At 39.4% G+C, this 21,158-nt stretch overlaps 2 protein-coding genes across 2 annotated transcripts; one reads left to right on the top strand and one right to left on the bottom strand.

Moving 5' to 3' along the window:
- The first annotated feature begins 1,633 nt into the window (after positions 1-1,633).
- Positions 1,634-15,540, top strand: pygl (phosphorylase, glycogen, liver). Its single transcript, XM_008300079.1, has 20 exons — positions 1,634-1,926; positions 2,442-2,543; positions 2,629-2,707; positions 3,053-3,156; positions 3,739-3,870; positions 6,638-6,749; positions 6,994-7,076; positions 7,231-7,368; positions 8,030-8,122; positions 8,365-8,511; positions 8,596-8,759; positions 9,842-9,956; positions 10,180-10,281; positions 11,574-11,721; positions 13,493-13,551; positions 13,648-13,789; positions 13,874-14,081; positions 14,169-14,303; positions 14,414-14,480; positions 14,931-15,540. Exons 1-20 carry the CDS (start codon positions 1,684-1,686, stop codon positions 15,117-15,119), a joined length of 2,562 nt encoding a protein of 853 aa, XP_008298301.1. The 5' UTR covers positions 1,634-1,683; the 3' UTR covers positions 15,120-15,540.
- On the bottom strand, positions 15,541-20,856 carry LOC103370894 (monoacylglycerol lipase ABHD12; the record flags this gene model as incomplete). Its single annotated transcript, XM_008300081.1, has 11 exons — positions 15,541-15,716; positions 16,650-16,783; positions 16,874-16,952; positions 17,042-17,124; positions 18,752-18,831; positions 19,125-19,162; positions 19,277-19,406; positions 20,077-20,122; positions 20,216-20,246; positions 20,426-20,545; positions 20,732-20,856. Coding segments are annotated over 11 exons (894 nt in total), but the record flags the coding sequence as incomplete, so codon positions are not given.
- Positions 20,857-21,158: the final 302 nt, after the last annotated feature.

Raw genomic sequence — 21,158 nt, 5'->3', positions numbered from 1 at the left:
CTCCCCTCATTATGCGAGTCATTAGTGCTCCCCCTGCCACAGTGGGGTTCATTAGGGTGTTTTGTGGTGAGGTTGAATGTGGTTTCACCTTCCTGGGGAGAGAGCTTAGGACTGAACTGTAAACAGGTGAGAGGTGATGCCTCAGACCTGCTGAGGGATGGTCTTTCCAGTTTGACAGAGATGGCTTCTTTCGCCCCTCTCTCAAGCCATCTCTCCTCCCTGGCCAACATCTGTACATTATTGTCTTCAAAAGAGTGTCCTTTGTCCTTAAGATGCAGGTGGACTGCTGAGTCCTGTCCTGAGGAGCTGGTTCTTCTGTGTTGTGCCATGTGGAGCAGCTGTTTTGTCTCCCTGATGTACAGGTCTGGGCACCGTGTTGCTCTTTGTGTCTTGGTGCTTCGTCCTTCGGGTGGAGCAGTTTCTGTCTCTGGGTGTCGGTGGGCTTGAAGTGCACTGGATTATTGTGTTTATTAAAAAATCCTCCTGAACTTCTCAGAAACTGCTGCAACATAAGGGACGACTATGTGGTTTCATTTCTTGGTCTTTTCTTCTCTGTCTCCTCTGGGTTTGTAGAGGATTTCCACCACTTATGTTTTTGTTTTTTTACACTCAAAATATGAATTATCAGTTAATGCAACCACTAAATAATAGAAAACACAATTAGTTCTATTTATATTCCATTATATTTTGAATTTTCACCCGTTGGTTAAATGTTTATATTCCTGGACATAAATTGATGCAGAAAAGTCACAAATCGGTGCATAAAAATTCTCAAGCACAGACGAAATGAAGCGTTTGATGCCCTGAATTTCCTGCTGTCAGACTTCACAACCATCACTGCTTTTATTAGACCACACATGACAAAGTGGTATATTTTACTCCAGTGCAAAATCAATGCACCCAAACATGTGCACTATGAATATTTTGCACATTTAAGTCTCCGTGCAATGTAATTTTTTTGCTACATATACAAGAATGTGTGCAAAATCAGTACGTCACGGAAGAACCCATGCAATATCAGTCATTTTCTATATATAGAATAATTTTGTGCAGCATTGTTGCATATTCAGTGGGGTCTGTGTAATATCTGAACTTCTAGATGTGGAAGAATCTGTACAATATCAAAGGAATGAGTGCAATATCAGTGTTTTCCTGTATAAAGAATAATCCTGTGCAATATTTCTACTTTGCATCCTCTGCAAATGTCTGCATATGGAAGATTTTTTACGTTATTAACAGTGCTAATGTGTATTTTTCTGTTTTTTGACGCATGTCTCTACATTTTTGCACTTTCCCCTTTGCTGCTGTGACACTGCAAATTTCCCCACTCAGCTTCTGATATCTTATCTTATTTACATTCTGTACTCTTACATCATGCATGCACTTTTCATGTTTTAAAAGATGTCTGTCGCACAAACTTAAATGTGAATTCAAATCATGTGGAGTCATGTGAGCCTGAAACTAGGTGAACCATTCATGCTGTATCTGAGCTGTTTCTGTTCCCTGTAGCTCTGCAGCTCAGCAGGGGCCGGCCCGGGGAAACACCCTCCCCCTGCACTCACCAATGAAAATCAGTATGAGGAGGAGACTTCTGCATGAAAACTGGCACCATGTTACCTTTCAGCTTCACTTCCAGTCAGCACAAGCTCAGCAACTCAGGACCAAACCTTCCCCGGAACCAGCATGGCGAAACCTCTCACCGACCAGGAGAAGCGCAAGCAGATCAGCATCAGGGGGATTGTGGGAGTGGAGAACGTCGCGGAGCTGAAGAAGGGCTTCAATCGACACCTGCACTTCACTCTGGTGAAAGACAGAAACATTGCCAACCCCAGGGATTATTACTTTGCCCTGGCCCACACTGTCAGAGATCACCTGGTGGGGAGGTGGATCAGAACACAGCAGTTTTACTATGAAGCAGACCCAAAGGTAAAGATCAGAGAGTCGCTGTCGAACTAAAAGGTCACACTGTGAAAATACACACAATTTATGAGGGTTGAAAGCGTCGCTACAGTTTCCTTTTCCAGCAAAACCTTTTTGTCTGAAATAATACGATGCAGGAAGACTGTCTTTCCTTTTGAAATCTTGTAATTTCCTGTTGGAAACTTTTCCTTTTTTTTGCCCGCATGGCGTGTTTGTTGTGACAGACAAGCCCACATTTGTTCTTGTTGTTCCTTGTTTCAATAAAAAGTAGTTTTGTGTTGCATAAAAGTTTCCACATTCCACAAAGGTGCTGTATTTTTAGATCATTGCATCATGTGTACGCTGCTATTTTGTGCAGGAAAATGTTTATTTATTTCAGGCTCTGCTCTACTGTACAGCTTTAAGGCACAATCAGACAAAGCACACCGTAAATACTGAGTTGCAGTTAATGCTCAGCTCTGCAAAAAGATGCATTCTGTGCAAAGACATGACATGTTTCTGACTTTCTATCACTTGTGCAGAGGGTGTATTATCTGTCCCTGGAGTTCTACATGGGCAGGACGCTCCAGAACACGATGATCAACCTGGGGCTGCAGAACGCCTGCGATGAGGCCATCTACCAGGTTGGTACACAGAGGCGTCGACAGAAACCCACAGATTAACAAGCGCATGTAATGACTGTGCTGTTTTTTAATTGCTTCGCTGTAGCTCGGCCTGGACATGGAGGAGCTGGAGGAGATGGAGGAGGATGCCGGGCTGGGGAACGGAGGTCTGGGCCGACTGGCAGGTAAAATGCTGCAGAAGACAAAGACGCCCAATTGTCTGAGAATAAATTGACAGTAAAAGCACAAAATGTTGGTCATAAAACCTGGAAACACCAGTTATTTGGCGTGCAAACACTTCATCTGCATTGCAACAATACTCCATTATGATTTCCAGACCGTATTGGCAGCTCTCCACCCACTAACTCTGTGTGCCCATTGAACACTTGAAGCAACTTGCAGCTATAGGAACACTGTGTAAACATTCAACAACACCACAAACTTAGTGTTTTTTTTCCCTAATTACTGTACTAAATCTTGCATTATTTCTTTGTTTTATGTCTAATTCTGACAAATTATTCTGCACGCAGCATGCTTCCTGGATTCAATGGCCACCTTGGGTCTTGCAGCGTACGGCTATGGGATCCGATATGAATATGGGATCTTTAACCAGAAGATAAGAGATGGCTGGCAGGTAAATATCATCTTTTCTGGTTTATTTTGTTTAAAGTAATTAGACTTAGCTGAAGCTTCTTGCTCTCTGGACCTCATAGTTGCTTCCTTATCTTTCATTTTGAAAATGTCTTCACAAAGGGGCCAAAGTAGAAGTGAATTAGGTCACAATACATCACAAGCTAATCATTGACAGAAGCTCGGTTAGTGGTCAGCACCCTTCAGCGTCATTGGAGTGGTGCAAGTTACTGGTTTTGGTTGGTTTTACATGAAAAAAAAAAGCAAAATAAACAATGCTGTGATAAGGGATCCTAAAAACTAGCGCCCTTTTGCCCTTCTGAATTCTGCTGGTTATTTGCAGTTCAAACCCCACAGTGTAAACGTACTCCTGAACACTGAACTGGAAACCTGCTCAGGGTTTTTTCACAGGGGGTGGATGAACCTCTAATCTCTGCTGCTAGTTACTTAAAACAGAATATAATACATGATTGGACTTGATATACCACCAATGACTTCACACAAACCTCAAGCTACAGTATAAACAGCTCAGATTCATTCCCTGATTCCTCTGCCCTGGATGTCTAATTTATCTGACCTGCTGTAGGTGGAGGAGGCCGACGACTGGCTGAGGCATGGAAACCCCTGGGAGAAGGCCCGTCCTGAGTACATGCTGCCGGTTCACTTCTATGGACGAGTGGAGGACACTAAAGATGGCTCCAAATGGGTCGACACTCAGGTACTGAAACATGCGAGATTGCCTGCCTTCACTTTGTGGCATAGATTGTATAAAAGATGGACGCAGCAACCGGCCCTGAAAAATGAAGCCAACCCGGAAGTGTCAAAAACCTGCAATATCACTACATCTGCTAGTCCTGGCTCCAAAAAGCCCTGGCTCCCATAGACTGGAATTGGAAAAGAAGTGATCACAGGTCACGAAATACTGCATTCCTACAGCTCAGGATTTTTTTTTTATTAGTTTTCATGGTCAAATCCAGAGATCAGGTGGCCAATCTGAAAATAAATCAATACTGAATTTTTTAAAAATCGTCAACATTTTGCGGGGCACGGGGCGTGGCTGGCTTGATTGACAGTTGGCAGCGACCATACAGATGAAGCGAGCAGAAGGCGGTAAATGTGGGCGGGCAGAGAGGGCCCGCCTCTCAATCCGTCTGACCAATCGCTGCTTCTATGGCTCCGCCCCCCTCCGACGATTTTTGCGTCACTGGCTCCAAAAATCCAAGATGTCAACCAGGAAGTAGCAAAACCCTGGCTTCATTTTCTCAGTGCAGAAACCAACGGGTGACGTCACGGTAGCTACGTCCATCTTTTATACAGTCTATGCTTGGTGGATTTCTGCAGTAAATTTGATAAACCAGATTAAATCATGGTTAAATTATGTTGCACCAACTATCTTAAAATCAAAAAAACATTTAAATTAAACCTCTATTTAGTTTCTAATCCAGACTGAGAATAAATTCACGTTTGTTACACCAAAACTCACACTTGGAAAAGTTTAATGGCTGCAAGGAAACTGATATGGAGCTCAACAGGAAGACTGGACCAACTGTCAAACACAGTCGTGAAAGAAATGTACAACCGATGCTCCAACTCCTGGGGGTTGTGAGATTTTATGTTTCCAGAGCTTGGACCTGTTTGGCCTCCACAACTCAAGCAAAATGGTCAGCAGTGTAAAAGTTATTGGTTTTCTTCCCTCTTTCATAATTAGTCGGTCCGAGCGTTTTGGGTTTTTTTTCTTTAATTATTATGGAGATGCTTGTTGTCCAAATTAAAAATCCAAAGTCCATTTGATTTCTGTGTATATCAGTTGAACAAGATTTGCTTTTAATCGTGTAAGAGCCCTCCTTAATTTTAATTGTGGATTTATGTACTTTAATTCAGGCTAATTAAATCTGTGTTGCTAAAATTCAACCAAAATGTTTCATAAATGGTCAATAGCACAGAACAGTATAGTTGTACACAGATATAAAGGTATTTGTGTTTATCACTCTCCATATGTGCCTACAGAGCGAGTTGTTGTTACAAATACATGAACAAACACTTATACAATATACTACATTATATTTTGTTATAATGGGTGGGTTAAATAATATGTGTTAACCCTTTCAACACTATAGCCCGCTATACCAGTCTGCGGCTTTCACTCCATCTACCCTGCAGCCTGGTATAGTGGGCTCCGGTATATGGCGACTTTCTGTTACATTCATTTTGATTGTCCATCAGTGGGAATCCCCGTATGTGAATGGCATATAGCCCTAGTAATTCAAGCCAAAGTTATTTAGTGTTGAAAGGGTTAACTCACTGTGAACTCACTGTCTTAAATCAGTGATTCCCAACCAGTGGTGCAAATACCACCTCAACTAAACTGATTTTAACATTTAGAAATGCAGAAACTAAAATTACAACATAATTGAAGAATATAATGAACCTAAATAGGTTAAAGAAGAAAAAGCTAACAGGGAACCTAAAGTAATTGATAGGCGGTAAAAATTGACAGCCAAAAAGAATGTGTAAAAATAGCTTAAAGTATCGCAAGTTTACGATACAGTTGACGTTCTTTAGCTAAAAGTACAACTAGAAGATGAACTTAACAATATGTTAATATGGTTAAACATAGAGGACACATGAGCTAAAATGGTAAATAAAGTGTTGGAAATTTTTAGCTAAAATCACGGCTAACAGTTAAAGTTGCAAGTGAAATGTAGGAGTTGAAATTGTTAGCAAACAGTATGGCTAGCACTTGTAATTGTTAGCTTAACGTAATTTTTATCTAAAAGAGTGAGTTGAAATTGTTGGCTAAATGTGTGGTTAAAAGTTAATGAAAAGTGTGGCTAACAACTGAATTTGTTCACTAAAAAAGTAGCTGGCAGTTGAATTTGTTATCTAACAGTATGGATTACCGGTTGAAGCTGTTAGCTCAACATAGACAAAGTAATAAATAAACAAGTGGAAACTGTTGGCCAACAGCATGGCTAGCATTTAAAATAGTTACCTGAAATTGTAGGTAGCAGTTGAAATTGTTAGTTAAAAGTATGGCTAGCAGCTGAAACTGTTGGCTAAAGGCATGGTTAGTAGTTGAAATTATTAGCTAAAAGTGTGGTGAACAGTTGAATTTGTTAACTAAATATTGGTGAAGCTAAAATAAATTAATTGATCGGTGTTAAAATGTATGGCATGTACTAATAAGATAAAGTAGGTCCAAACAGCCTGTTCTAAACACTGACAGTTCAACTTGATGAAAAATGTTTTATTCATATCCACTTTTACAGAATTAGGTGTTGAATAGCATTTGACTATAATGAGTTCAAACAAACAGATTTGATCATTAGTAATGGTGTTGATGAAGGAGTTCTTGAGTCCACCTGACGAGTCAGGAAGTCAGATGAAAAAGTGGAAACCACTTCCCTACATACTTGTGATTTCTTGTTTAAAATGCTTTTAATCCATATCCAACAGCTAGTGACTGTTTTTACTCGTCTGTTCAGGTGGTTCTGGCGATGCCCTATGACACCCCCATCCCCGGCTACATGAACAACACCGTCAACACCATGAGGTTGTGGTCCGCCCGGGCTCCTAATGACTTCAACCTGAGAGACTGTGAGTGTGGGAGGCAGATTTTAATTCTTGTGTAAAAAGAAATCCACTTTTGCAACACAGCGCATGCATTTCCTTTTAGTTAGCAACAGAAATCTTTGCAAGACTAAAAGGAAACTGCTGCAACACGTAACAAGATATCTGCATTGCAAAACAACTTAAATGTTCCAGTTACTTCCTCTTTGCTTACATGTATTTTTTTTAAAATTTTCAACCCCATGTATTATGTGATTTCATCTGTCTGTAGTTAATGTTGGAGATTACATCCAGGCTGTTTTGGACAGAAATCTGGCAGAAAACATCTCACGTGTTCTCTACCCAAATGACAATGTAAGTTCACCATTTAGCTGTTTGCACATACAGTATATACCCTTTTGTCTACAAAGGTATCCAAAACTGCACAGGAAATCAGTATTTTTTTGTAATAGCCATCATTAACTTCTCTAATTCTGGTCTCTGCTCTCTACATGCTGATGTGTTGTAGTTCTTTGAAGGAAAAGAACTTCGTCTGAAGCAGGAGTACTTCGTCGTGGCGGCCACACTCCAAGACATCATCCGCCGCTTCAAGACCACCAAGAAAGGCTCCCCTGGTCGCACGTCTTTCGAGAGCTTCCCAGACAAAGTAAGCTTCAAAATCAGTCTTCTGCTGCAAAAGGAGAAGTGATAGTGTCTTAATGCCTCACTTCATTGGCTAGCAGCAAGGTGCCAGTTTCACTTTTTGCACAAACCTGTGTGGTAGCGATCAAACCAGTTACCAAGACAAGAAAATCATGTTTTAATGTTAAGGAACCATAACGCAGAACAGAATTGAAACATAAAAATCTCCTGAAGAGGTATGCATCATATGCCCGACAACAAAATTCATCGAACCACGTCACCAAATGAGAAACCCTACAGATATGCAATACGATTGTGAATTTTATGCAAAAAGAAAATATTGAGCAAGTGTCTTAAATTCACAGATTTTAAACACCTGAAGCCCGTTCTGGTCCTGTCGATTCCACAGCTGGTTCTTCTAAAAGTAATATTCACAGGAGAGATTTTGATGTGTTAAGTAGAAACAGCACACGTGGAATTAAGTTTCCAATTAAGTGAGTAAGCCACAAACATCCATTAGCATTAGCATTAGCATACCCGTCTGTGTCCTGCAATGACGTCAAAATTTCCAGGGAAGACAAAACAGTAAAATCACAGAATCAGAACTTTGTACAATAGATATTTTATTACTGTTTTGTAACAACAGGTATAGATGTTATGTCAATACAGGGTGTCTTGTTTTCCAGGTTGCCATCCAGCTGAATGACACTCATCCAGCCATGGCCATCCCCGAGCTGATGAGAATCTTCGTGGACATCGAGAAACTTGACTGGGACACGGTGAGTGGGATTTGAATTTTTGCTATAGTGTCGAGAAAGTAACATAAGGAGGATAAAACTGAAAAAACATGTACTGTACTGTGTCCTAAAAGTTGTCTACCAGGTTAAGAAATACTCATGGTAGGTAGACGTTGTTTGCTGATGGGAAGAGCGGATGATTCCAAGAATGTAGTAAAAGATTTGTGTGCGATTGACTGCAAATGTTATGCTGAATGAAACAAAATATTAAACCACCTCTGCAGGCCTGGGACCTCACCAGACGCACCTTCGCCTACACCAACCACACCGTCCTCCCCGAGGCTCTGGAGCGTTGGCCGGTGGAGCTGCTGGAGAATCTCCTGCCCAGACACCTGCAGATCATCTACCAGATCAACCAGGTCCACCTCAACGTACGTATACCAGAAAGCTAAACAATCATCCAGCTGTGGTTTATTCAGACTGAAACCCTAAAGATGTCTCTTTTGTTTTTGCAGAGGATTGTGGCTCTCTATCCAAAAGACATGGACAAAATGAGGAAAATGTCCCTGATTGAAGAAGACGGATGCAAGAGGGTGAACATGGCCCACTTGTGCATTGTGGGATCTCACGCTGTCAACGGAGTCGCTGAGATACACTCCAACATCATCAAGACTGAAGTGTAAGCCTCCCTCTGATGTGGGCGACTGAGACATGATGCAGTAAAAGTAGCAGACATCAAAACTCAAAGACACCAAACTGTGACTCCGCTGGTCATGAAATGGGGTCATAAAAGGAAAAAGCATTTTTAACATCATTACAACAGTGACAAAAAACTGTTGGAAAATTGCATCATCAGAAAGAAGAAAGTTTGCAAACTGAGGCTCAGAAACTCAGACGGACGACCGAAATGCTCGTTGCTACACGAGTGTGGCCTCACATGTTACCACAGGATTGAATCATCAGCAGTGTTACGCACTCTGTATGATGAAACACTCAAAGGCAGAAACCGGGACGCAAATACACAGAACAAACAATGAGAGAGTTAAATTCTGTAACAGTGCAGGAACCATAGTAGTGTTTTTGCACATTTTAATGCATTTAGTGCAAATAAAGAATCGTTTACCTCTGCAGTGCTCATTTTGCAAACACTTTTAATATCAAATGTTGGCGATACACCGCAAACTTCAAGGACATTTTCAAGTGTCCATGAGCTGAATTTTGAAAACCAGTGGAAATCAATGGTTAAGTTTTAGGAAATTGCAAGAAAACACTCATGCTAATGGTCAGGTGACATAATTTAGCATGTTAGCATGTTGCTATTTGGCGAATCAGGGATCAACAAGGGTATTTATTGTGTTAATCTTAAATATTTGTCGCAAATTTGGCTGCAATTAAACTGAAAGTTGTCAAGGAAGTCTTTAAGTTGTCGAGCGACTAACCAACAAAAAGACATTTCTAACCAACACCAGGTAAAAATCTCAAACTGTACAAATGCAAATTAGAAGACAGTTTCAAGGGATTTGCTGGATGATTTTCAGAAATGAATGGAAACCAATGGTTACGTGGACCGTTAGGAAAATACATACATGTTAATGAAGCTGAAGTGGTCAACCAACCAACATCAACAGCAACTGCGAGCAAAAATCTAACACTGTCTTAGGCATGCAACATTTTTCAATAAAAATTGAAACCACACATGCTTTTCTGTGAAGGAGATGAATAGTTAAGGCTTATAGAACATTTTCCTCTCTTTCTCTGCAGATTTCGTGATTTCAGTGATCTGGAACCGGAGAAGTTTCAGAACAAAACCAACGGCATCACTCCCAGACGCTGGCTGCTCCTGTGCAACCCCGGACTGGCTGAGCTTATAGCCGAGGTCTGTCTGAGCCACAGTAAACACGTGATCGAGTGCCAGGAGACAGTGTCGTGTTTAAGACCTCTAAATCCGCAGAGATGCAGTCTCCTTCTGTCATATCAACACATCTTGGCACAGCTTTCTCTTTTACAGACTCTCATCCAAATACATATATACATATACATATATGAGGCGAAATGAAATGCACACTGTGGGTTTGTGTTTCTTTATTGTGACCTTTCAGGCCATCGGGGAGGAATATGTGAAGGAACTCAGTCAGCTGCAGAAGCTGAATGACCTCGTTGAAGACGCTGCCTTCATCCGTGACGTCTCCAAAGTGAAACAGGTAGAGTTCAGACCATTAACGCAAAATGACTGAGTAGAGAAAACATTTTTAAGGTCCTTTTTAATTCAACTTGAATACATCATATATTTGATTTTAAACACAACTTTTTAAGTCAAGATTAAGTTCAATATTCACTGAGTCATAATGAGTGTAATAACGGATTAGCACATAAATCACTATTACATTATTAACTGCACAACATTTTGTATTGTTATTTTTTGGTCTTTATTGCCATAGAGCACAGGCGGCACAACTGATGGTTTTGTTTCAAATTGCAGTTGGGATTTGAAATTAATTAATTGCTCAACCCGAGTGCATTATACCTCGACTTTATTGAAGACAAGATATAGAAAAAAAAACTTTTTTTAAAATTAAAGGATTTAATGAAAATTCTTAACTTTAATTCTTGAAAAGAATTTTCTTCATGATAATAAAGTTTTATCTTTTTTTTTTTTTTTTTTTAATCTTGTCTTACATTATCTTATCTTAAAATAGTGTCCATTATATTAAACTCAAACATTATACATTATCTGAGTGACACAGTTATGTTTCAGGGGTTTTTCATCAATAAAAACATCTAATAAGCTTAAAAATACAATAAATATTAGGTTAAACGAGTCATTTCCAACCTAGAGATGATTTCCAAGATGGTTTCATGTGTTAAAATTTTACAATATTTGAGAAAAGTACCACATTTTTGCTGCAACTTTATTCCTGTTTTCTACTCATTCATTTTTATGGCCTCTTGGATTCATCTGGTGACTGTTAGGAATTTGTAAACCAGTGGACTAAAATAAATGCATATACATTAGTTCAACTAAATCAGTCCCAATCACAGATATAGAAGAGCACTTTTGACACTTGTAGACTGTTTTGCTGTTCATATTGTTTAACTTTTACTGAAGAAAAGCACGAGTATGTCTATTTTCCATGATGGTCCACATATTTATGACAGAAAACTGAAATTATAGTAAAAAATCATGACATGCTGACATGAAAACCTTTGTATTGATAAACTGCTATAGACTCTTTGTTCATGTGACTAATACCTGCATGACAGTGTTTGTCCTCAATGTTCCTGCTGCACCATGCATTCGAACCAGATTAGGAAAACTACATCTGCCACCTTTTTGTTATTTCTGCACGTCATAGCAGGCAGACAAATTACAATCTGATGAAATTGTGCAGCTTTAACCTCAGTGCATGTCCAGACGAGACTCACCCGTGATTCAGCTGTTTCACATCGATGACTCCGTTTATTGCCAAGTCACATACTTCTGTTGTTCTCACAGGACAACAAGGTGAAATTTGCCCAGTACCTGGAGAAAGAGTACCGCGTGAAAATCAACCCATCCTCCATGTTTGACGTCCACGTGAAGAGAATCCACGAGTACAAGCGGCAGGTCCTCAACTGCCTGCACATCATCGCCATGTACAACCGTAAGTGCAGCGTTTGTGCCAAGAGGTTTCGTAAGTCAACACCGGTCTGATTCTCTGAGCGATAATTTACGTGACACAGTCTGACATGTCCTGATGAGATGTGATGTGAAGTTTCCCCGCCTACCTGTGCCCCAAGCAGGTTAAAACAAACATGAAGAATGCTGCTTTGAGTCGACTGTGGGAAATTTCCATTCAGTTATGAGGCAGTTTTATCAGCATGTTACATGTTCTGTGCAGCATGCTGTTTATTTTGATGCCAGCGTACGTTTCCTGCACTTTTTCTTTGTTTGTGAATGTTGTTCACAAAGAAAAAAGCTCACCTTATACACTGCATGTCTCATGCAATGGCAATCCAAGGAGGTTCATCAAATTGCACGAAATTATTTGCTTAATATTTTTGCCCAGAGCTAGATGAGAGGAGGTGTCAACATGTAGTTGTTTAACAGATTATTAGTGATTAAGGCGACCAGCAAGTGATATTTGGAACCATTAAGCATTAGAAGTGACAATAATACAAAACAAACAATATTTAATAGCTTTATATAGGAAATAGGCTATGTGCATTTCTGGAGATGTCTCAAGATGTGAAATATTTTTTTAAATATGTTTTGTTTTGTATGAATGAGAAGGAAGACGTCAGCATTTTTCTATGTCTGAGGTTTACCTGAAAAGGAATGTAGCCGAGTGTGTTCCCTGTGACTATGTGCATTGACACCAAGCCTAATTCCTTCTACAACAGCTGTAGGAATAAACTGCCTCTACTCTGAAAAACCATCTCAATCCAATAATCAACACATTAGCTTAGCATAAAAATAGGGAACAAGGGGAAACTACTTTTTCCCACTAGCTAAACAGCAGAGACTCCAGATAGTCATCAGGATATAATCCAGCACATAATCGTCTCCCTGTAAAACAGTAAACTTACAGTTTTAAGCCGCAGCTGAAGCAGGCTAGCTGTTTCCCATTGTTTCTTTTCTGTATGCTAAGCTAAGCTAGCTGGCTGCCAGCTCGAATTACATATCTAATTTCTCATCAAATTTTTAGGTGTTTCTTCAAAAATATGTAACCAAAAAAAAATGAATATTAGGTCTGTTATAGAACCGTAACAAATTAAAAAATATTAAAAATTAAAGCAATAAACTGTAAACATATTTACAGGCCAAATTGAACAGGTAGCTTCTTCGTAAATGTAACCCCTAAACACTCATCTCTGTGCATCAAGTTGCATATTTAGAAGACTTTTTCCCTTGAAAATAATCCCTTCCTTCCTTTAAATGCCTTAATGTAACTCCACTCTGCCTCCATCTTCATGCACCCTGCAGCTTTAGCACACCAGCTCACCTACAACTCTGCTCAAAACTACTCCACCAAGTTGACAGGACTGGTTCTTAAAGTTTGTTAGTCTGAATTTGGGTTTTTGAGACGGTCATCACTGTAGTTTCAAGGCAGAAATACTCAGCCGTGGCGCTGACTGCTTATTTCGCTCATGATGTGTCTTCTGGCATATAAAAAAACACCATACTGACTATTGATTTTCACTGAAGAAAGACTTAAAGTTTAAACATGATCAGAGCTGGAGAGTATCTCGGATTAACTGTGCGCAGCTTTGGAGCAAAATGCAGGTTATATGTCCTTTTTTTTTAGTCATGTTTGAATGGTTGTCAAAGTAGGTTTAAATCAGTTCCCATTCATAGTCAGTGCAGAGACCTGAGTTCAGAGTGTTTCTGTTAAAACTGCATCACTCATATTGTCTTTTGTTGTTGTTCCCAAGGCATCAGAAAGAACCCAACTGCGCCTTTTGTACCAAGAACGGTGATCATCGGTGGAAAGGTATCAGCTCAGGCCAAAGCAAACCTCACAAACAACACTGAAGTGAATCTAAAGGCCAGTATTTTTATTTTCATCGTGCTTTGTCGCCCTCTGCAGGCTGCACCGGGGTACCACATGGCAAAGATGATCATCAAGCTGATCACTTCTGTGGGCGACGTGGTGAACAACGACCCCGTGGTGGGAAACAAGCTGAAGGTCATTTTCCTGGAGAACTACAGAGTGTCTCTAGCAGAGAAAGGTACCATTTGTTCTATATAATAATAAAAAAAGAGCATAATGTGAGTTATGTTACTTATAATGAATTTTCCCTGCTCTTCTTCAGTGATACCTGCCACAGATTTGTCAGAGCAGATCTCCACCGCCGGCACGGAAGCTTCAGGAACAGGAAACATGAAGTTCATGTTGAATGGAGCTCTGACCATCGGCACCATGGACGGAGCCAACGTGGAGATGGCCGAGGAGGCCGGCGAGGAGAACCTCTTCATCTTCGGCATGAGGGTGGAGGACGTGGCCGAAATGGACAAGAAGGGGTAAAAGGGGCCTCTTTCGTAGCTTTTACATTTTTACATACTCTGTGATAGATGATTTTAAACCCATCTTCATTTGTTCTTCGTTAGATATGACGCCATGTCGTACTACAAGAAGATCCCTGAGCTGAAACAAGTCATGGATCAGATCACGAGTGGATTCTTCAGCCCCAAAAACCCAGACCTTTTCAAAGATCTCACCAACATGCTCTTCAAATATGACCGGTGAGTCTGTTTTTTTTTTTTTAAACGCTTCTTTGAGCTCTTTTGTTGAGTTCAGGTTGTCAGACGTATTGATTCACATGACTTATTTATCCACCTTTGTCTCCCTTTAGTTTCAAAGTGTTTGCAGACTTTGAAGACTACCTGAAATGCCAAGAAAAAGTCAGCAAACTCTACCAGGTAACGTTTTCAGACAGACCAGGATCACACTGTGTTTGCAAATTTTTGTGGTTCGTAGTAGTCCTTTTGTTTCGTTTCGTTTCCTTTCCTTTCCTTTCGTTTCCTTTCCTTTCCTTTCCTTTCCTTTCCTTTCCCACTCTCCCTGTCCTTTACATTCATTTCCTTTTCTCTTCTTTCCTTCCTTTTCTCAATTTTTTCTCAATCTCCATTTCCTTTCCTTAACTTTCCTTTCTTTGTTTTTTTCTTCATTTCTGTTTCTCTTCTCTTGCTTTTCTTTTCTTGTGTTTCCTTTTCTGTCCTTTTCTTTCTATCCCGACAAAATAGAGAACGACTCACAAACTTCAGCAGGAATAATGAAATCTTAAACTTAAGAAAATGACCATTAAATCAACAAGGAAAGCCTACCAGGGTAGATATCAAACGTAAAATGTGTTGTTTTTCCTGTAAAAGAATCCGAAAGAGTGGACAAAGATGGTGATCAAGAACATCGCAGCAACAGGAAAGTTCTCCAGCGACAGAACCATCACAGAGTATGCCACAGAGGTGTGGGGCGTCAAGCCGACCGACCTGAAGATCCCGGCACCCAATGAGCCCCGAGAGGCCATCGAAGAAACCGCCAGAGCTCTGAAGAAAATGTGAGGCCGCCCGCATGTTTACGTCGCATTAACTGTTCCATTTTAACTTTCAAGTTACATGACTCAACTTTTTTAAGGTTGCACATTTTTCTCCCTCTTGTCAAAGCACTGTTACAGTTTATTAGCACCAATGCATGCAGTAAAGTCACTGTTCAGACCAAGCTCAGATATTTGAGAATAATTTGCTCATATTTTACATTCCTGAAGTGCAGGAGGCGGTTTCAGGAATCCAGTAGGAGCTGAGTCACAGAGCAGCTGACTAAACTGATTTTTTTTTATGTTACGTTCCTGCGACTTCATGTGGCATTACTGAGAGACAAACATGTCTGTACTCCAAAGTATTTCAAGGATTTATTTGCAGAACTTCATTCATTTGTGATCTACAATTGTTCTTCCCAGTGTTGAAATAAAAACGTGAAGCGTAATACATTACGAAGTGGTTTTATTTCAAGTTTCAGAAGACATATGTGCATTTTTGTGGTAAACAATCTGGTTGAACTGGAATTTGTGAGTCATTATTTTACAAAATATGAAACAACTGACATAGAAAGTCCAGAGGAAGGAAATGCCACTCTACTTTCTCACTTTTTCTAGAAATTTCCTGCAAAGAAAAACAGAGGAAAACAGATAAAAGTAAAATAAATTTTTGGTATGTAGGAAGCATGATCGTCTACATAGAGTGAAGGCGATTCACCGAATGCCTCTCGTCTGACCATCTTCAATTAGACAGATTTTTATTTAAAGTGATAAATATTGATTGAGTTGACTAAACGTAAAATCCGGGGTCGTAGCTAACATTAGCTTTTCCGTTAAAAATTCTTAAAGAGAGTGGGGTCATGTCGATTTTTGCATCTTTTTTTCACAACAATCTGTGGAGGAATGTTTGAAGTGCCATAATTTGATAAATAATGTGGGTGGAGCCTGAAATTTTGCGATCTCATTGATTTGTACTTATGATCTTTAATGGTACAAACCCTGCTTTGATAGAATAATACAAACCAGGTATAAGATGGTGCAAATTTGGTCAAGCAACTTCAATGTTTTTGGTTACCCCGGTATTCCACTAACCATAGAACCTTGATATTGACTCTAAAAGACTGATTTGATTTTTCTGTGAATGGAACAAAGGAACTTAAAAATGTGTCGTATGGTGCCCATCAGAGGTGTACTTTATGAGAAAAAATATGTAGATATATATCTTTTTTGCATTTATGGCCAATATTAGGACAATCATTGAGCAGGGGTGATGGTGAAACCACTCCAATAGGTGTGCACTTTTTAAAAAATTTGATGAATTGAGGTGGACTGACCCAAAATTGTCTATTATGCCCCAATTAAACCCCCAAAATGTACATTTTATTTACAATTCTAGTGATTTTGGTACTTGTGAATTTCCCTTGATGGCACCAAAAATTTATTTATGCAGGAAAAAACATGATTTACTTTTCGACAAACAGCAGGAGTTTGGTTTTTTAGGATAACTAACTCTAAAAGCAAAAAATTGTGAACCTCCTTATTAATAACTTTAACTCACCTAACCACATCTGACAAATTGGGATCCAAGTAGACCTGGCTGTGGAAGATTCCAAGACTTGCATCGTAGGAGATCATTTCAATGTGAGCATCTGCCTTGAGTTTTTTCCGAGCCTGGAGGGAGATCTGGTGCAGCTGCAGACAGCAAAGTATTTCAGCAAAGGAGGAAGCAATATCCACGAGGAAATTGTCTGAATGCAGAGGAAGAGTGGGAACGTGCTGTACCTTCAGACCCATGTGATGCGGAACAACATGGTCGTCCTTTGCGTGCAGGATAAGAAGCGGACTGGTCAGCATCTGTAAACTGTATAAATGTAGGAGTGAGAAAAAAAAAAATTCAGAGTCAGAGATGGATTCAATAAAATAGTAATCAACAGAAACTCCCACACTTACTTCTTAGTGTTATCAAACACTATGTTGATCTTCTCCATTAGCTGCCAAAGCAAGCTCTCAAATCCTGGGAGAAAACTGTACGGCTGGAAAAACAGACAGCAAAAAATGTGCAGAAATATGTTGCAATATCCTGGTTACTGTATGTGTTTGTAGAACAAATATGGCTGCATAAAAAAATCTGTTTACTTTAATAGAGATAAAAACAGCAGGTTCACTATCTCATATTGGCTTTAATATGTAACATTATCATGCATTTACACAAATGGCAAGAATTAATGAGCGCCACATTTTTCAACAGTTTCTGCTCGACCGTCTCTGAAATGCCTGAAAACTTTGTGGTATAAAATATAGATATTTGTCAGGATGTTTGTGAAATTTTAGCTTTATACATGACATACTTTCCTAGATTTTTGGATTTTTGTGTTTTTTCCAACATTGAAGTTTGAGGCTGTATTTGAAAAACAATATCTCAGGTAGAATTAAAGACAAAAGCAGGAAATTTCCACTGTTTTTCTCACCATGTCATTTATTCAGAATCTGCAATATGTAGTTTTAAAACTCCAGAACTCTGTATGACCAGGATTAGACGATCTATTTTAGTTTTTGTGGAACAGCTCGTCATATCAGCTCAATAAGTTCTGAAAGTTCAACAACAGTGGCTTTTTTTATTTTATTTTTGTAATCAAGTTTTCCATATTAAAAAGTATCCTATATGTATTGTTTTGTATTGTTTTGACACTGAAATACATGTGGTTCAGAAACTATCACTAGTTGACTTCTGCATTAGTGATTTATTTGTTCATGTGAGCTCAAAGATGAGACTTTTCATGACGGCTTCTTCAGTTTTTTCAAATATTTCATCTCACCCATATCCAGAAACTATTTGATCGACTTGTCAAATACTGTAGATTCTGAATCAATGACATGATTAAAAGTAACAGTAACATTTTCAGGCTTTTATCTTGAATAGGTCCTAAGATATTGTCATCACAACATGGCCTCAAATTGTGAAAAATAATAATAATAAAGTCACCCAAAGTATTTGATATATCGAGCCAAAATTCCACAGATACCATTTTAAACATCCCTAGTTAATGATTAATAAAAAAAAGTTTCAAGCAAATCAGGAGTGGTCGAGCAGAAGGCCCCTGATAGTTGGAAATGGAAGATCGCTTAAATGGTTTAAATATACTGCAAGTGCATTTGAAGAGTTCATTTGCCAAAACAGATAACTCCATTTTTGTTGTTTGCTTGAGAAAATATCAATGAAACTGAAGTTGAGTGGATTTGACTCAGTAGAAATGACAAAACCAGAGATAGCTTAAGTTTGATTGATATGGTCTCAGGTAGACGATGGAAAAGCGGGTTTTCTGAAGCTTTGTGAAGATGCAGCTATCTGTTATTGCAAATGAACTCTTCATTTGTTTGTGCCTTTAATACTAATGTAGTTAAACGTAATATACCGTCACTGTGGCTTAATATGAAGCAGCAAAAAAGAGAAAAAATTCCCCAGTCTAATTAAAAATGCTGAGTAATTACTTTTCAATTTTTTCCACAAACATTTGTTGTAGCAGCATCGAAGCGCTTCATATGACAGTATATGCACATCTTTAGAAAGAAGACAAAAATGAGTCCAGCTGTGTTTTGGTGGGATGACAAACAACCTGAAGGGGCTGCAGATGTGAAGTAAAGTCAAACATCTGGCCTCACCTTAGCCAGCCGATGGATGGCTACAACCTCTCTGATTCTGGTGTACGGGGCCTGAAGGACGATAGCATCAACTGCAGACCCTAAATTTAAACACAGTGAGGTAAGACTGATTAAAAACATCAGAAAAAATAGAAGGAATAGGTGCTCGATTTATACGTACAGGCTTATACAGTTAGTGTTTATGGAGGCAGCATGTTTTATTGTGGAGTTATTTCCTGTTGTTCTAGTTGACCAGTGAGACATGACAGTCTACCAGCATAAACTAAAGCAGCTAAACAGAATTCAACGAATAGTTTCTTTCGCCTAATTCTACCGGAATGAGTGAAAATATATATGTGTCGGAGATGCTACATGGTGTTTAAAGAAAACTCACCTTGCTCTTGTAATATCACTGCTGCATTGGTTGCCACGCTACAAAAAAAAGATGTAAACATTTACTGTCAAAGTTTTCTCTCCACTGTTTTCTTTTTTTTTCTATTTGTGTCATGAGAATTGTTTGTGGCTCAAAAAGAGAGAATAACCGACCCAGAGCCAAGCGAGTGTCCCCACAGACAGACGAAACCCCCTCTGCTCTGCGTCTTGGCCCAGTTGTACAGGTAGAGGGCGTCTCTGGTCAGTCCCGCTTCACTGGGCTCCCCGGTGGAATCTCCAAAACCTCATTAAAAACACACATTAACAGCCTCAGAATCACAACACAGTGCTGTACGTTCACTGACAGGATGCTCGACTCTGTTTCAGACCTGAGGAAACCAATCACCTGCTGTTTGGGCTGACTTTATATGCAACAATAACAACTGCAAAACCAACATTTTTCTGTTTTTTTTCTTACCTTGTGACATTTAGTTAACCCAAAACACTAAAAAATACTCTGTTGGTTAGAAATTTTGACTCGTCATTTGATATAAAATGGTCACAAAATCCAATAATGACCATAAAAGCTGTTGTACAGCAAATATGGCCTTTTTTCATGCTTAATGTGTTATATGGGGTGTGCATCTTTGTTAAAAATATCAAAGAAATCTACAACAGAAATCAAAACTCACACAGTCAACACCAATCATAGATGTAGTGAATAAGGAAATGTCTTGTATTTAACCCTGATTTTCAATGTAAAACTAAATTTCTCTGGTAAAAATATGTCATAAAAGTCAAGTTGATCAACATTTCTAATAAAATTCTGAAAAAATCTTGTCAAGCTAAGCTGATTAAACAATGTTTAGTGTGTATTTTGAGTTGTTAAATATGCCACAGAGCCTCCAGGGCGTTGACTAGGTTTGTATTTAGTGCAACAATGATCTCTTGGAGAGCAACAATAACCATCTTACCTCTGTAGTCTAAAGATAAGACGTGGTATCCTGTAGAACTCAAGATCTAAAACATTAAAAAAAAATAATAAATTAGAATTTTATTTTAAAGCTCAAATTCAAAAATATTCACCGAACCGTTCATGAACATAAACCTCACCTTCACGAGTTCCACTCTGTGCTTTAATGCCCTGCAGAAATTAAACGAGAGCGATGAATAAACAAAAACAAACAAGTGGCTTTCACTTATTCTGACGAACAAACCCCAGCAGGCATTGTTCCCCTGGATAAAACCTGAGCAGCCATGTAATACCCACTAGACTCTATTAGGATCAATTCAAGGATCTCTAGCTCGCCGCTCTCATCCCACCTGGTCCCTACGTTGCCATGGAGAAAGATAATAACAGGACGGCCGTCCCCCAGAGTCTCCCGGTACCACTCAGGGCTTTTCCCGGAGGCCTCCTCCCATTGGCTGGCGGGGAGTGTATGCCTATGAGACACAAAGACAGAGAGGGAGAGATGATCAGAAAGAGTGAGCAGCACAAACAAACAGTCTCTTCAGGACGTACAGTAGGTTTCTGAGTGGGTCTCGTGCAGCTTTACGGAGAATACATGCGGTGTTTTCGAGTACTGATGCACTTAAAATGGACACAACAGGACAACACGGCCGACCTACCACACTCCCACTGAGACGCCCTCCTCAGTGTTGAGGTACAAGTTGCATGTGTGGTTCAGGACGTCTTCAGGTCTGCTGAGATCCACGAAGAATGGAAACCTCACTGCAGCAGATGAGAGCGCACAAGGTCAGTAAGATGCTGCAGGTCATGTAGCATTATTTAAAATTATTTTGTCTTCATATTGTCACGCATTGCAATGTGATGAAATGTCACCGTATCCTACCGTGTTGTTGTCTGAAGAGTTTACAATGTTTGAAATATAAATCTGTTCATATCAAATCAAACCCTGAATCTTACAGGTCTCGTACATTTTCTTACAAATACAAATAGAATTAATAACATTATATATAGTATAATAGTAACAAAATTAATCATAAAACTTTGCTTAGTTAGAACCATTTAAAAACAAAGTTTGCAAAGTGCTTT

The sequence above is a fragment of the Stegastes partitus genome, unplaced genomic scaffold (assembly GCF_000690725.1).
Source record: "Stegastes partitus isolate 25-593 unplaced genomic scaffold, Stegastes_partitus-1.0.2 Scaffold1496, whole genome shotgun sequence".
NCBI classification, from domain to species: Eukaryota; Metazoa; Chordata; class Actinopteri; family Pomacentridae; genus Stegastes; species Stegastes partitus.
Note: the sequence above shows the minus strand (reverse complement) of the source record. Positions and strands in the feature narration are given on the sequence as shown.

What these genes read in the sequence shown, in the direction of transcription:
- pygl (XM_008300079.1), top strand. Translation starts at nt 1,684, where the DNA reads ATGGCGAAACCTCTCACCGACCAGGAGAAGCGCAAGCAGATCAGCATC. An exon ending in AGGTCTGGGCCGACTGGCAG is followed by an intron (nt 2,708 to 3,052) that starts GTAAAATGCTGC and finishes TTCTGCACGCAG; the next exon opens with CATGCTTCCTGGATTCAATG. An exon ending in AACATCATCAAGACTGAAGT is followed by an intron (nt 8,760 to 9,841) that starts GTAAGCCTCCCT and finishes CTTTCTCTGCAG; the next exon opens with ATTTCGTGATTTCAGTGATC.